This window comes from Microcebus murinus, chromosome 7, assembly GCF_040939455.1.
Source record: "Microcebus murinus isolate Inina chromosome 7, M.murinus_Inina_mat1.0, whole genome shotgun sequence".
Lineage (NCBI taxonomy): Eukaryota > Metazoa > Chordata > Mammalia > Primates > Cheirogaleidae > Microcebus > Microcebus murinus.
Window position 1 is genome coordinate 60883782 of NC_134110.1, and position 15246 is coordinate 60899027.

Here is a 15246-nt window from a genome sequence, read left to right on the forward strand (position 1 = left end):
ACTGTGAGCTCCATCAGAGCAGGGCTGAGCTTTCCCTCTCTAATCAGAGGGATTTAGCATATTCACTGTGCTTATTGTAAGGTCAACAAAGGTTTGTTGCACAAAGCGAGTGCTAAACTCCAAAGCATACCAGAATGAATAAGATAGTATCCCTATCTTGCAGAAACTTAGGAACTATCAGGAAGGCAAATCTCAGGGAGAAGCATTGTAGCTTATCTATCCTGAAAAAGAGAAGAACAGAGAAGGAGCCCAGCTGAAAAGGAAGCCAAAGTAAGAATCAGTCCTGGTGCAGATAGAACTTTGTTGGGGTACCAGTTTCATAAACGGTTCATAGATGCTTTGTTGAAAAACAACAAGGGTTCTGGCCAAACCAATTTGAGAAAACCTGGGTTAAATAGAGGTCAGCAGATCTCTTTACCGTAGGAATTCTCAGAATCTTTAATATGTCCATGTGCATCATAGTGCTCCAAAAAGGGGATAAAAGAAGCAGTGTTTCCCAAGCTGTTTTGATGATGGAATCTCTCTGATCTTAGAGCATCTTGGGAGGATAATATTTCTTGGAAAATGCTTTGGGAAAAACTTCTTTACAGTGTCATCAACAGATGACTGCTCAGCCTCTGCTTGTATATATCTTCAGTATCTATGGACTAACTTCTGCAAAACAGCCTGCCACTATTCTACCATTGGACACTCCTGAACATAAGGAAATTCTTTCCATGTTAAGACGACATCTAACTTCCCATAGCCATTCAAGTCATAAAGGGGCACAGAGCTGGGTCCTGTGAAATCATAAGCTCCCCCAGTGTGCAGGGAGTACGATTCTGTGTGCAAATCTTTGACTTACTCATTACCTTTGAGGATCAAATCAATCACAAAGGGAAGAATGCATAAAGTGGTTCAGTGGTTTCAAACTTCATTTTTAGCAGCAAAAATTTGGGTTTTTTTCTAAGTAAAATCTTAGATGAAACCTAATATAAGAATGGAACTTCTTTGGTTGAAAAAGAAGTAGATCCCTGTTATCCTGTCACCTCCCTGCCTGTGAAGGTGCCTAAAGCAACTGGGGAGAACATTATGAAAGTATGAAAGTTACCAATTTAAGTTATTCTTTCAGCTCTAAATGGGAAAGTACTGATGCCATTCCACACGTATAGATGTTAATCCCATTTTTTAAGTATTTTCAAAAAAGATTTTTCATGCCCCCTCCCTTTCCTGGCATGTAATATCATTCTAAGCAGGGTGCTATTCTTTGTCACCTAAAAACAACCTTGTACTGCCTAACTGCTCTTGCCCTTTGTCTGCTATCAGAAAGTGTCTGGCTTCCCGTTAGAAGACCCTAAATTTTCTGATGAAAAGGGTCAGTGTGATTTCCTTCAGAGAAAAGGTTGCGTATGAACTCTTGGAGTTGTGCATGCCCTCGGTTACTCGCACAGCCTTAGTCCGTGCAAATCTGAGTCCTTCCCTTCCGGCATTCCAGGCGGTTTTTCCTTCAACAGAAAAAAAGAAAGAAAAATATAGGCCGTAGGGAAGCTGGTAGGAGCCCTGGCCACAGTGGGGAGCTGTCCCAAGCCTGCCCGGGTGCCCCAAACCACTGTGTCTACCCAGAGACAGGAATAGGGCTCTTCAAGTTTAATCAAAAACAGGACACCCCTGGTAGGCCTCTTGACATTGCTAAAAATAAAGTAGGGAAGTAGCCTGGTCTCTTCACAGTTTAATCCCACTAAATTGTGGGAGGTGGGGGAAACTGGAGCTAAGAAAAGACGTGATTAGTTTCAGAGGGCTGTCTGGGTCGTGTCTCTTTCCTCTATGTGCCGAGCAGTCCAGATTGTGAAGTTCGAATACAATCAGCTGTCAGCCGTTGGTGCCGTGGGAAGGGAGCAAAGGGACAGACAACTCCCCAGATGTGGCTTTGCAAGGCAGTCGTCCTCGTGCTCACCCTGGAGACCACGCCTCAGCTCTTTGCTCTCCGCTGTGGTACCACGTATGCCTTAGACCTGGTTTTGTAAATAATCCACTCATCCCTGTCAGTGGGTTGATGCAAATGTAATCTGAGTGTCATGAAAGGGCCATCTAGAGATGTGAGCCTCTTAAAGGAGACCTCACTTCCTCCTCGACCCACAGTGTACTTGGACACTAGGCCTGCTGCCCGTCCCAGAAGCCCCGTTCACACTTGTGCTCACGTCAGGGCCTTCTGACTCTGCTCATTTTGGGGAGGAGATGACAGATGGTTGGCTGGCTATTATATTAACCTATCCTCATTTCTCTGTACCAACCCTGCTCCTTTAGCCTAAGAGCTGAACACTAAAACTCTGGAAGGCTCTGTTGAGTGTGAGAACCTCCTCCTCTCACACACATTCCTGTGTTTGCTTGGGCTTTCATTTCTTCAACCAAGCGTGGTAAGGGAATAGCTTCACAGTTGATTTTGCATCCGAATCCCAAGTAGAATTTCATGGGCCCGAACCTTAGTGGCTGACAGTTCCAAGGAGTGCTCCAGACCAATGGGTTTTATTTGTTACCGGGAGACCAGAGGTAGTCTAGGTGAGGGCTTTCATAACGACTATGAAGGCGTTACTAGAATGGCTGTAATGTCTGTACCTATCTAAATGGTGCTCATTACAAATGAGGTGATTTTGATGTCCAATATGGTACCTCTGAAGTCCTTTACTAGAGGATTAGTGAGATACAAAATAAGAGACAGCATCAGTCTTGTTGATAATTATGCCCCACCACCTACCACACAGTAGATAGTAATTATTAAATAAATTATGAATGATCATTTTTCCATTCTCTGAACATTGTTGCCTGAAAATAAGGGAATAGAGAATTTGGGAAGTGAGTATAAATAGGTGAATCAAATTTAATGTCACTTCCATCTTTTTGTTGTTCATTGGAGAAATACAGATACTTGGGCATGGTCTGTGACGCCCCAGTGTGCTGTACCGACCTGCTCTAGGGCCACATCTTGTGCCACGCGTGCGTTCTTGCACGCCTCCAACCCTGGGCCTCCACACGGTGTTTCCCTCGCCCTGTGCTTTTGTCATATCTGCCCACTCATCGGTCCCGGCGAAGCCCACCCTAACCCTCCTGGCAAGGCCCAATCCTCCATGATATCATCTATTAAGACCGAGCACCCCCCTTTGTAGCATTTTCTTCAGCAATGGTTTTACATTTGTTTCTTTGATTATTTTAATGATGTCTGTCTGCCTTATTCAACAGCAAACCCTGTGAGGACAAGGACTGGGACAGTCATGATACCTGGCAATAGTAGTTGTGACTGAGTGAGAACGTGGGTGGGAGGAACTGAAAGAACAGAGGTTCTCATAACCGGGGGTCCCTGGGTGGGCTTGGGAGTCTGGGAGGCCCCGAGACTGCCCGCGGTGGTGCGTGGGCGTCCACAGCACATTCGTGTGGTCCCTAAGAAGAGGGCCCACGGCGTTATTCTGGAATGCGCTCTCTCAGAGAGGCTGACTGTGTAGGGCCCCGTGTGAGGCATTAGCGGGGTTTCCCAGGAAAGCCAGATCTGATTGCCACCTCACATCTGAAAGGAGAACGTCCTGCGTAACTGCAGTTCAGAGCGAGTGGAATGAAGCGATCCAAGAGAGGCTGAGATGGAGCCGTTTGCTAGCAAAGAGGAAGGGAGAGTGTACATAGCAATGGAAGGAGGGAAGACCATGGGAGGCTTCCTGGAGGAGAGTAACATTTCAGTCTGCCCCTAACTCATGGGAAAGTTTTCATAGAGGAGGGGAGAGGGGCTAGGGTAGCACTCCGATGAGAAGAGAGTGTACACAAAGCTGCTGGCCCAGGAAACCAAGGTATGTATCCAACAGGTTAGGAAATGCCCCCTTTGGCCAGTCATGGCCACAAAGCAGGTGGCACCAGGAAGCGCCAAGTGAGACAGCCCTACTGAGGCCAGACCAGGCTCAGGGAAGGAACATTCCAGCCCCAGGAAAGGTTGAGGATGAGTAATTACACAGCCTCCCTAAGACCAGTGGCAAAAAATAAATGTGTCACTTGTCCTTCCCTGCTCCTCCCGCTACACCTCTGCAGCTCCTGAGCTGGCGCCACTCCCCTCCTTTACAGAGCACACTAATGTGACCCAGTGAGATGCTGATTTCCAGATACCGTGGTGGTGTGGTTGTCCTGAGGTCCCTGGGCTTAGGGTGTGTGAGTTTGAGATGCGTGTGAGGGTGTGCTGTGCTGTTTATCAGTCACTGCCACTGATTCCATTTTGACTAGGTCAGGAGTTACAGAAAAGCTTCCATTGTGGGAGCAAAGAAAGCCACGAAGAGGTTGGGAGACTTCCTGGAACGATTCCTGCTTTCTGCTGTTACTAAATATTCTCCCGGCCCTGTTAAATCTCTGGGCCTCTGTTTGCCCTTTTGTGAAAAGAGATCTATCTCCATGGCCTTCCTAGCTCCCCCAAGGAGTTAGGTGTCCCCAGCAGCCTGGCAGATGGCACTGTGGCCCCAGGACAGGAGGCAGCGTAGACCTCGGCTGGCGGAGACAGCAAGCAGGGTCCAGGGGCAGGAGGACAGATGACAGCTCACCTCCTGCCTCCAGACCACATCTGGATGAACATTGCTTGGGAAAAGTGACTATAGCCAAGCTCACCCCAGTGTAACCCCAAGCAGGGCCATACCTGAGCCTGACCTTCCTTCAGACCATGTGGCCATGGAGGCAGCTCTGGAGTTCAGCAGGAGCTTGGGTGGCTCCAGACAGACTCAGGAAGCATGGTCTAAGGGTCCCAGGGCACGGGATCATCCCAAGGACCAAGTGTTCCCTCCTATCTGATTGACTGCAGTTAGAATATTTACCCCCCTTATCCAGAACATTTTCAGCACTTCAGGCAGGGCTGGTCCTGAATAAGACTGCAAAGTGGCTAAGTCAAATCTTCAGTGTCTCTCTTCTCTCCCACATTTCCCATTTGGAAGCCACTTTCCCTCTGCTGCCTTCCTTTCTCTGTTCTCTCCAGCTGCCCCACTGTCCCCAGTACTCCAGAAATTTCTGGAATTTTCTGCCCGCCCCTGGGAAAACCTACTTTTTCTAGAACTTTTTCCCAGGACTGAGGTGCCCAAAGCAAATCTGATTAGCAAAGTCATGATCTGGGGATAGAAGCAATGACTTTACATTTCTTTTCCCAAATAAAAACTACCTTCGACAACTGAGGCCTTCATGCAGGCCTCCAGGCGTTTTCAGGACTGCTTGCAAAACTCCTTGCCCATGAGATTTCACAGCTGTACCCAGTTGACCTCAGGCCGGAGATTGCATATTTAATCGAAAACTCGGATGGCAGATTGTTTCCATGTCAGGGATACCTGGGAGCTTGCAGAGAAGGAATGTGAGCCCCTTGGCACCTGCGGGGGAAGAGCGTCCGGATGGGTCGGGGGTGTCTGCCTGGGGAAGACGCAGGCACCGCTTACAGGCTGGTGTGTGCTCATCGTCCTTGAGGGGCCTTCGTGGAGACCCCGATAGACATCTGCTTGTCTCTCCGGCCTGAGGAATGTCCCCTACAGCCTTGTTTCTCAAAGTGGGGTCCTCAGAACAGCAGCATCAGCATCACATAGGAGCTTGTTAGAAAGAAACACAGAATCTCAGTCCCCACCCCTGCCCCGGCCCTGCACGATCAGATTCTGCATCGCAGCAAGATTCCCAGGGAATTCACACATACATTGACGTTGCAGACACGGGTCTAGTGGACCTTCCTACCAGTTGTCACTCCTGAGGGTCCACACTGGATGAGAGCAAGCTTGCTGGCCTGGCGCCCATGTCCTGCACAACTCTGCAAAGACAGGGCTGTGGTTGGGGACAGTCCCTCACCCCTGCATTTGGGAGGTTTAACAGTAGGACTACTGCGTGCCACACGGTGTTTCTGTCTTACCACCACGCTTCTTCTGTCCCCAGGCAATCTATAAAATGGTTTCCTCCGTAATGAAAATGCCTGAAGATGAGTCAACCCCAGAGAAAAGGACAGAGAAGATCTTCCGCCAGATGGACACCAACAGAGACGGTAGGAGGCTTTCTGCTTCATCAGGTGGGGGCTGTGGGAGGGGTCGGGGGAGCTCAGGAAGGGAAATGCCACCGAAGGACAAAATCTCAGCCTCAGGGACCTGGCTGGAGACCCTTTATGAGGTTGTCTCATCCTCTGTGCCTCCCAGCTGGGTGGGAAGAAAGAGGATCAGGTGGTCACTAGAGAGCTGATCCTAGTCCGGGGGAAAATGCCTTATTTCTAGGCCCTTCTATCCTCCTTCTAGGTCATCTTCTACTCCCAAGAAAATAAGATAGGTCTTGTGGAGCAGGATAGAAGGACTCAAGAAAGCATGGTTAGCACAGACCAGTCCGCAGGACAGGCCCAGGGCACAATAAGCTGGGACCCTGCAGGCCAATCAGAATGGGAGATGCTAGCAGCTTTCACCCCAGCCTGCCCAAGGGGTCTTTTGTGTATGCTCTAAGGTGCTGGGTTTCCCAGAAACACGTGGGCTCCCTCAGTCACCAGGGGGCCAGGGACGGAGAAGGGGTGAGGGAGTGAGGTGGCCAGGAGGTTCCAGCCCTGATGGTGCCACCCACAATTCAAACCCAACAAAGTGAAAAGGAAGGTTGGATTTCAAACTCCAGAACAGAAGGATTTTACTGAGTTGCCAGATAGAATAGAGAAGGCCCAGTCATCTTTGAATTTCAGATAAACAAGGGATTTTTTAGTATAAGTATGCCCCATGAAATATTTGAGACGTACTTACACTAAACTGTTTATCTGAAATTCAAAGTTAACTGGAAGTCCTGTATTTTATTCGCCAAATCTGGCCACCCTATTTAGATGTAACACCTGAGTTGAAAGTGCTAAGCTCAGGGCCCGGTCCGTAACAGGCTCCGTAGCTCTTGCTGTTGTTACCAGCTCACTTGCTCTGCTCAGAGCAATTCCTGTCCACGCTGTGCAAAAGTACCTGCACGCCTACCCGGCGCTGGTCTACAGAACAATGGAAGGCTCTGCAGCAGAGCCAGCCTCTCTCTCTCTCTGTCCCCACCCTGGGGCGCCAGCTGCCTGGGAGTCTGGGTTTGCACAGTGCAGGCCCTTCTGTTTGCTTAGTTTCCTCCACAGAGGTGCCATTACATCCTGTTACATCTTATTGCCCCTTATATTTGATTGTGTGTAAAGACTAAACAAGCACAGGATTATTTTAATAGCTAACGAACTCGCTGATATTAAGCTGTAGGATTTGCTGGTGCTCCAGGGAGCACAGTGGGTTTATGCTCTGCTTTAGAATCAGGCTAAAGGGTGGAAGAAAATCAAGACACCACAGGATAAAGACCCAACTATGTGTTGGTCACGGGTGATGAATTAGGGTCTTTCCACTGGGGCTCTGCTACCATAGGATCGCAGAGCCCTGGTTGGGTTAGATTCCCGGAACCCAGCTCACTGCTAGAGTCCTGTGCTTCTGTGAGGGAAAGCCTTGTGTTTAAAAAGAGGGCGGGGAGGAAAGGAGAGCAGCAGAGGGAAGGAAGTAGGAGGAGGGGCTGTAAGTCCACAGCGCTCAGAGGAATCTTAGCCCAACCAGGAGACTGGGTGCTTTAGTTCAGGGCTTGGTTTTTGGCCCCCAGGACTGAGGCCACCCGGTCCCCTCCCTGCCTGGAGCAGAGCAGACCTCACGTAGAGTCTCCAGCCATTAGGTTCCTCTTGCCTGAAGCTCTTGGCGTTTAACCCCTGGCTTGGAGAGAAAATCATGGGGCCACAGGGAACCCCAGCCCTGAAGCCCAGCTCCCGGAGCCTCCCTCACAGAGATTCCAAGGTGCTCGGTGGCCGCTGCTGTCTCCTTTCCCCAGTGCGTGCCTTGCAAAGCCACCGCCATTTTAACTACTACGTGGGGGGTAGGGCACAGTTCATCAAAAATGGTCAGAACACAAAACCTAGAGGGGACCAGCTCTACATATTAAAGATAAATAAATGAATAAATCCCTGTCTTTCTTTTTCACGTAAATAAAGTGGATCTGATTAAACAAGAACTAGGTTCTGGGAGGAAGGGGTTATGGTGGAGGGGAAGTGGTATTTGTTGATATCTCTGGTGGAGGAACCCCCTCCTGTCTGGGTTTGGAATAAATTGAGAAATAAAAGAGCAATAATTGAGGCCAAAGGCTAGAGCTACGTGGAGGACGTGGCTGAGTGTGGAGGTCCAAGGGCCTTGGTCACAAACCGCAGGCTGTGCAGGGCAGGGCGGGCCGGCGCCCGTCCTTGGCGGAGCAGGCGGAAAGGAGTCCTCTCTGGGCAGCTCCTTCCAGGGGCAGAAGGAGGCAAAGCCGAGCAAAAGTGCCCGGCAGTTCCTCCCAAATTTACCAATCAAGTGAGCCGTGTCGCTCCCAGGGGCAAGGTAGGCAAAGAAGCAGCTCCAGGAATGGGGAAAAGTTCTGTGGCCCCAGCTCCTACCCACGACCCTACCCTCTCCACAACCACAGTGACCGAGGGGCCCTCCTGGAAGAGAATTCAGGACGTGCTCCGGCTTGTGCGGGAAGGAACAGGCCACTGGGCGGGAGTGCGACCCAGGCTGCCGGGTCTCCCTCCTCCAGCCCATCAGGGTAGGCGGAAACCAGGGGTCACCCTATGAGTCGCACACACACCCCTACATTCACTCTCCTGACCTCGGGGTGGGGGAGGTGCAGCTGTCCTCACGTTTCCTAAAAGAACGGACACTCACGTCGGGGCTGCACCCCCAGATGTGAGGGGCTCCTGCAGCAAACCTGAGTACACCGAAGCCGCCTGAGGGGGCCCACGGGCTCCCAGGGGCACCGTGGGAACGGCCTTGGTGCTGGGAGGGCCCAGCTCATTCTCATCAAGGCACTGGGGCCTCTCATCCCAAAATACTGAGTGTGAGCCCCTCCAGGGTGCCTGGAGGTGGAAGAGCCAGGAGGGCAGGGACCAAGTCAGGGTCATCCCCACCCTCTCCCCAGCCCCCGGGCACACAGCGGGCTGCTAGGACGCGGAGCTGTGTTGCAGTGTGCGCTGTGCCTGGGCTGGCAGTGCCCCGGTGAACAGGCAGAGTGCTCGTGGGTCTTACATTGGAAAGAGAGTCACCTGGGCTCCTCCACGGGACAGGTGAGTGCTGCGCGTCACAGCGGTGATGAGTGGCTGCGGTCACCGTCGTGCTGTGGGAAGGGTGTGAGCGCACGCCACTGCCGCCTGCCGCCACTCACCCGTCCTCTTGCTTCCTAGGAAAACTCTCCCTGGAAGAGTTCATCCGAGGGGCCAAAAGCGACCCGTCCATCGTGCGCCTGCTGCAGTGCGACCCGAGCAGCGCCGGCCAGTTCTGAGCCCCACGCCCGCCGGCCCGGTGTAGAGCTGCTTGTGTTCCCTTTGATTCTTCTTTTTGATCATTTTCTTTTATTTGCCAAACAATATTGATGGTGATGCTGTCCCCTGTGCGGTCAGATGCGCTTTCCTCCGTGACGCCTTCAGCTTCTTTTGTCGTGGACGCTTCGTGGGAATGCCCAGAGCCCCAGCGTGCTTGTGGGGAGCATGGACAGACTTCGTGGTGTTCGTTGTTTGACGATTTTTAATTGTTACTATTATTGTTTTCTTTTGATTCTAATGTCTCTCTTCTAAAACCTAAGACTCGGGGTGGGGAGGCAAGAGAAGGGAAACCCGTGCAGCACGGGGACTCCTCTGTAAGTTTGAGGGGCTTTCGTTTGAAAGACAGAACTCCCTGCCTGGGCCTGCTGGGGGCGGTGGGTGGCTGAGGCTGGATTCCCCAAGGACAAGTCCCCCTCTGGGGCGAGGCTATTAACAGGAGCTGGGACAGTCCCCCATGGGGCCCACTCCACCCGCCTCCCCAGCAGGCTGCAGTTTCTAAGCTGTGAACATTTCAAGGTAAATGAGGAGAGGAGAGGAAAACGATGGCTCAGCTATTTTTTCACAGGTTTACACTAGTTGAGCTAATAGGAGTGTCTTTGGAAATTCAATACAAAGGGTAACATATTCCAAAACCAGACCCATCTTGTTGCCTATTGTGATTTAAAAAAAAAAAAAGAAGACTGCTGTATATAAACTATTGGGTATTGCAGACCAAATTAAGTGTTTTGCCTTGTTTAAATGAAATGCATGTTTAGTGAGCACTAATACAATCTTATTCCAGAGACTGTTTTTAGTAGCTTATTGTGAAGTAAGCCAACTATAATGAATGTCTACGTCTTGTTTTAAAGTCATATCTGCCTTTGCACAAATGTACCAATTGACAAGTATATTTTATATATTCCATAAAAGTACAAAGTAACCCTGCCTAGGGCCCAACGTTCATTTTGAACGCCCTTCCTGAGTCGCAGTGCTGGGAGAGCAGGTGACGAGCAGTGTGGCCAGACGTGTGCAAGTGGAGCGCCAGGAGGTTGGCCTTTCCAGGAGAGGTGAGGCGGGTGGTTCACCCACCTGACCCAGCAGCCCGTTGACAACATCAGGTTGGAGGCCTGGTGCTTTTCTGAGCAGGTTGATATTCTGCGGACCTGAAAAAAATAGTGTCGATTCTTGGGAATTCCCAATGGTTTAGTCCATGTGTATGGTTAGGGAGCCGTGTCTGGAACATTCCCTTTAACATGCCCCCGGTGGCCTGTCAAAGAGTCAGAGGTTGGGTTGATCTAATTCATCGTAAAGAAGATACGGACTAGTGGGCCTGTGGTTTCCAAGTCCCACTATGAGGAATCCTAAAGTACTTCCCATCGTTGTGTTCCCTGAATGAAGATTTCTGTTTCCAGAAGTGACAGCACACGTTTGAGTTGCTGTTTGGTCTGGCGCCCGCACTCACGTACACTGATTTGAATTGCAGGTGAAGAGTAAAACTTGCCGGTCACAGGCAAGTCACACTCTCGCCAGCAGTTGGTATGAGGAGGCCAAGACGCTCAAGGATGTTGATGGGAACCTGGCCCAAGGGAAGGCAGAGAGGTCCCAAGTTGGTCTGTCTGCTGCTAAGCCATGTCCTGTAGAACAGGAACAGAGAGATAAACACCATCACCATGAGGGAAGTGTCATTGAGACCATTCTAACCTCCAGGTTCCTGTATATGACTGGAGTCTGTTCTATCTGGTAACAAAAATCCAAATTTGCAGAGTGGACCAAAATGAACCAAATTTGTAGGATGACATTCTGAGACCTGGGCTTGGTAGCATAATCTCAGTCTTCCGCTGAGTGTCAGTTCCTCATAGTGGTTCCAAGACTTGCCAAATGCCTGCACAGGCTGAGTGGTAAAATATTTTTGAAAAATAGGGAAGTAAGCTAAGTCATGGAGTGCAGAGTGGGCGAGGGGGCCCAGCACACGTTGGTGTGTTCAGGAGCCACATTCCACTTTCTCCTGCTCTGGATTGAACACCTCATTCCTCCCTTTAGTTCTCCTTTGATGGGTGCAATCCGTTAATGATTGGGCCCTGTCCTTGGTCATGACGTCTTGTTGAGCTAGACCTACTCTGTTTCCTAGAACCCAGAGCTGGGTGAGGAGCAGAGAAGGTCTCCAGCTGGTCAGGAAAGAAAACAGAGCCAGATGCTTGGCTAACGCGTGCCGACGCTCCCAAAATGTACGCAGACAGCCCGTGTCCTGGCCTGCCGCTGACCCTGTCTGTGTCTTCCCGAGGGTTGTTTTTCTCCTTCTCCTCCTTCCCAGGAAGGCCCTTGTTGTATGTCTAATCCAGTGCACTCAAGTTTGGCCCAGGGACTCCACGACACCCAGAGGCGGAACGCCTAAAAGTTTGGGTCACTCCTGTGCTGGGCTGCTCCTTGTCATTTCTGTGTTCAGGGACCTCTGGAAATGGTCTGTTCTGACCCAAATAAAGCCAGCCTGTGATGTCCAAGGGACTGGAATAAAGTGGCTTACGACCTGAAGGATTCTACAGAGTGCTTGACTGTTCATGCCTCATTTGGGGAAGGGGTGCTGAGGGTGCTGTCCCATCCCATTGGTATGCCGCAGGGGGACTTTCCACAGGTGGATTTAGTAATATATATAGTCACAAATCATATCATATAGAGTGGCCACTATATCAGTCGCTTTTGTGTAGCTCTTGCCTGGCATTAAAGCATGTTTATTGTTTCATACGATCGCCTGGAACATGGGATTTTCATGCCTAAACTGCAGCCCCAGCTGACTCTGTGTCGCAGTGAGGCTCCGGGCTCTGACGCTGGCCTCCCCCAGGGTGGTGTTTCTGCCCTAGAGAGACACAGGAACCCAGGTTTGGGGAGGGGGTGGGGGAGGACGGGAGAGGCTGCTGGGCCCAAGCCCTGCCCTGTCCGGAAGCATCCTTGGGCTGCGTGTGGGCTTCTTCCCTTCCTCCCATCATGGTCTTCTTCTCCCCTCCCCTCCTTCCCGAAACCCAAGTCCGAGCATGAGGCACAATGGAAAGAGAAACTGAGGCTTCCCCCTTCAGAGGGATCTGGTAAGCCTAAGGAAATACCTCTTCTTCCCCCTTTCAGCCTGGGCCAAGTCAATGAAAAAGATAACATGATGCAGAGCTACACCCTCAAAGCCAATTCAGATCAAGGTGTTTGGGTTCTGTTGCTGTCACTGGCCCTGCCTTCAGCACAGGAGGCCATTAATGTAGAAAAGGGGCTGCTGACTGGCCAACTTGAGTGTCAGCTCCAGCGGGTGTTTCATGAGCCAAGTAGCCCTGGTGTGGGGGTTGAGCTGGCTTGGAGACAGTCTTCCTATTGCACACAGCTGGTCTCTGTGGGCCAGAAATGACCCTGCTAGCCATGAGTATGTAGCATGAGTGACAAACACCAAGGCACATGGTGGGAAAGTGGCTAGGAGCCTCCAACCTGAGAAGCAGGCTGCACACCTGCAACCTGGTCCTTTCTAGCAAAGTTCTAACCCTGAGGCTCCTATTTTCAGGGCATTGTCTTAATGCCCCAACCCAGCTGAGCTCCCTCACAGCCCGGTCAGGCATGGAGGGTGCCCACCCGCTGAGGAGGAGTCCACGTGTTCTCTCAGTCAAGGTAGAGAGGGAAGCACAAGAACTGCCTTGGGGAGAACTGGAGATGCTTCTCACCTATCGTCTTTGTCGGGAGAGTGCTCAGCACTTTCCTGAGATTTTCTGGGTTTTGATGTGGCTGAAGGAACAAGAGAAAAGCCACTGAGTCTTGTATTTTCCAAGTCAGTGGAATACCATCGCATCCACCTAAAACAGGAAAACTGTTGCACAGGGAAAAGATGTTCAGGCTGAGGGTATCATCAAATGATTTGTTCATTCCAAGGAGGTTTCTCTACTGTTGAATGCTGACCACGTGGCCGGGACTTGGGTCCTGGGCATTTGCTGTACTGGGTGTTAATGTGCAATGTGTGGTCCCAGACACCCCTGGGGACGCAAATGATGGATCCTCTGAGAGATTTCCAACAACGTAGAGCTAACTCACTTGGGGCAGCTGGGAGGGGCCAGGGCCTCAGGGAGGGTATTTCATGAATTCTTTTCTCAACACTATTCCAGGAAGTGGCTGGCATTTTAATATTTCTCTAAGAGAAATGGGGGCAGCTGGGCGTGCCAACCCTTGTTAAATACTCACCTCTGTCACCAGCATGCCATCCTCATGGAGACAGACAGATGGACACAGCCCCTCAAGATGTATCTTGCCAATACCAGTGTTTAATCACTTCATCGGGCTCACACTGGGTGTTCAATGGTGACCCAAAACACAACCAAGCTCTATAGTCTGGGATGTATTGGGGTGGGGTGGAGTGAGGAAGGTTATTAGTGAAGAAATAGGAGAGGAGCTCACTGCCCAGCTGGTGACTCCAGTCACAGCTTACACCTCTGCCCCAGGGCAGAACAGGAACCTGGTTCCTTCCTGGGCGGTGCCTAGGGGCTGTTCGCCTTTGCTAGCTCTTCACCACCCCCTTCCCCTCTTTTGCTGCTTCTGGCTGACCAGAGGTCCCCATCGTAGAATTCCCGAGTCCCCAAAATTACCCCACGTGCCATGTAGAGGAACTCAAGAGAGGTGTAGGAATGAGGGACCCCTGGGGACAGACAGTTACTGTACCAAGGTGATAGTCCGGAAAGCTCACTCAGGGCATGTTGAGCGGAGCCTGAACAAGTCTCTATTTCAAAGGGGGTTGAGCTGTGCAGATGTTCCTTCAGGAGAAGCTGCTGCCGGCGGTGGAGCTGATCAGGAGCCCCGGCTGTCACTCCTCCGTAGCCACTCCGAGGCTGCGCTCTCCCTGGGCGGCTCCTTGTCAGTGACTGCACACGGCGAGGCTGTTAGACTGGCCCTTCTTACCCCAAGTGGGACACTTCAGTGGGCAACCTTTGCCTGGGGCCTCCCCGCTGGCCTGGCTGAGACTTCTCCGAGCTGCGCCGCAGTCTGAGGCCCTCCCTGCCCGGCCGTGCTTGCCCCGTCCTGTGGCGGCAGTCTGCAGGCTGGCCCTGCCTGCTGCTTTCCCGTCTCCTTCACGTAACTTCCCCTCCATAAATCCCCCGAACTCCTGCTCCTATCTTGGCAGCATCATCTTGGAGGACCTGAAGCCACACAGTGACCACCGCCTTTCCCACTGCCATGGGCCTCCCACATCTCTCCAGAAGGCTCCTCAAGGAGCACTTCCCAGCCCCGCTCCCGCCCGCCCCTGGCCCATGCACGGAGGCCGCTGGGTTGAAGTCAGTCCAGGGAGCCTTCCTGAGGGCAGACTTTTAGCCACAGATTTGAAAGCTGTGGACGTGGCCAGAGAGAAAGGGAGTGTGGGAGAACATAGAGGTGCCGCTCATTTGGAACAGAGCTGCCCCTGGGAGATGACAGCGGATGGTGGCTAAAGGGGGGTGGGCAGCTCTCCAGGGGGTGACCCTACACACACTGGGACAGCGCATCGAGGGGTTCACATCTGAGCAACACATACAGGGGAGCCTGCAGGTTCCAGGGCAAGAGATTGTGATAAAATTGGAGTCAGAGCCAGTGGTTCTAGTCTCTAGGTAGAGGCTGGCTCGGATGAATGAGGGGAGAAGAAAGCATCCGTGGGAATTAGGGGCGGTGAGTGAGCCCGTGCTGAGGAGGGCAGAAGGGAACCTCTGCCCTGCCCGGAGGGACTGGCCGGGAACAGCTGCCCCGGGAACCTGCCACAGCCATGCCGAGGCCTCGTGACAGCCTTAGCCTCTTCTCACAGGACCCTGGGGTGAGCCACAACAGAGTAACTTTAAGAGGAAATTTCAGCTCTGCTGACGCCCAGGGGAGACACAAAGGAACTTCTTTCCAACCAGGCAAAAAGCCCAACACTCACCTCACAGAAAGCACCAGCTGCTGCTGTTTTACTCTTC

The 15246-nt window shown here is 51.6% G+C and overlaps 1 protein-coding gene across 9 annotated transcripts in view; it reads left to right on the forward strand.

The window, feature by feature from the left end:
* NCALD (neurocalcin delta) overlaps positions 1-9430 on the forward strand; it is a 410511-nt gene extending 401081 nt beyond the window's left edge. For all 9 annotated transcript variants that reach the window (XM_076005119.1, XM_020288961.2, XM_076005118.1 and 6 more), the window contains 2 exons: positions 5899-6004; positions 9194-9430. In XM_076005119.1, coding sequence (XP_075861234.1) covers positions 5899-6004; positions 9194-9291 — 204 coding nt within the window. In that variant the 3' untranslated portion in view covers positions 9292-9430. The remainder of the gene's footprint in view (positions 1-5898; positions 6005-9193) is intronic.
* Positions 9431-15246: the final 5816 nt, after the last annotated feature.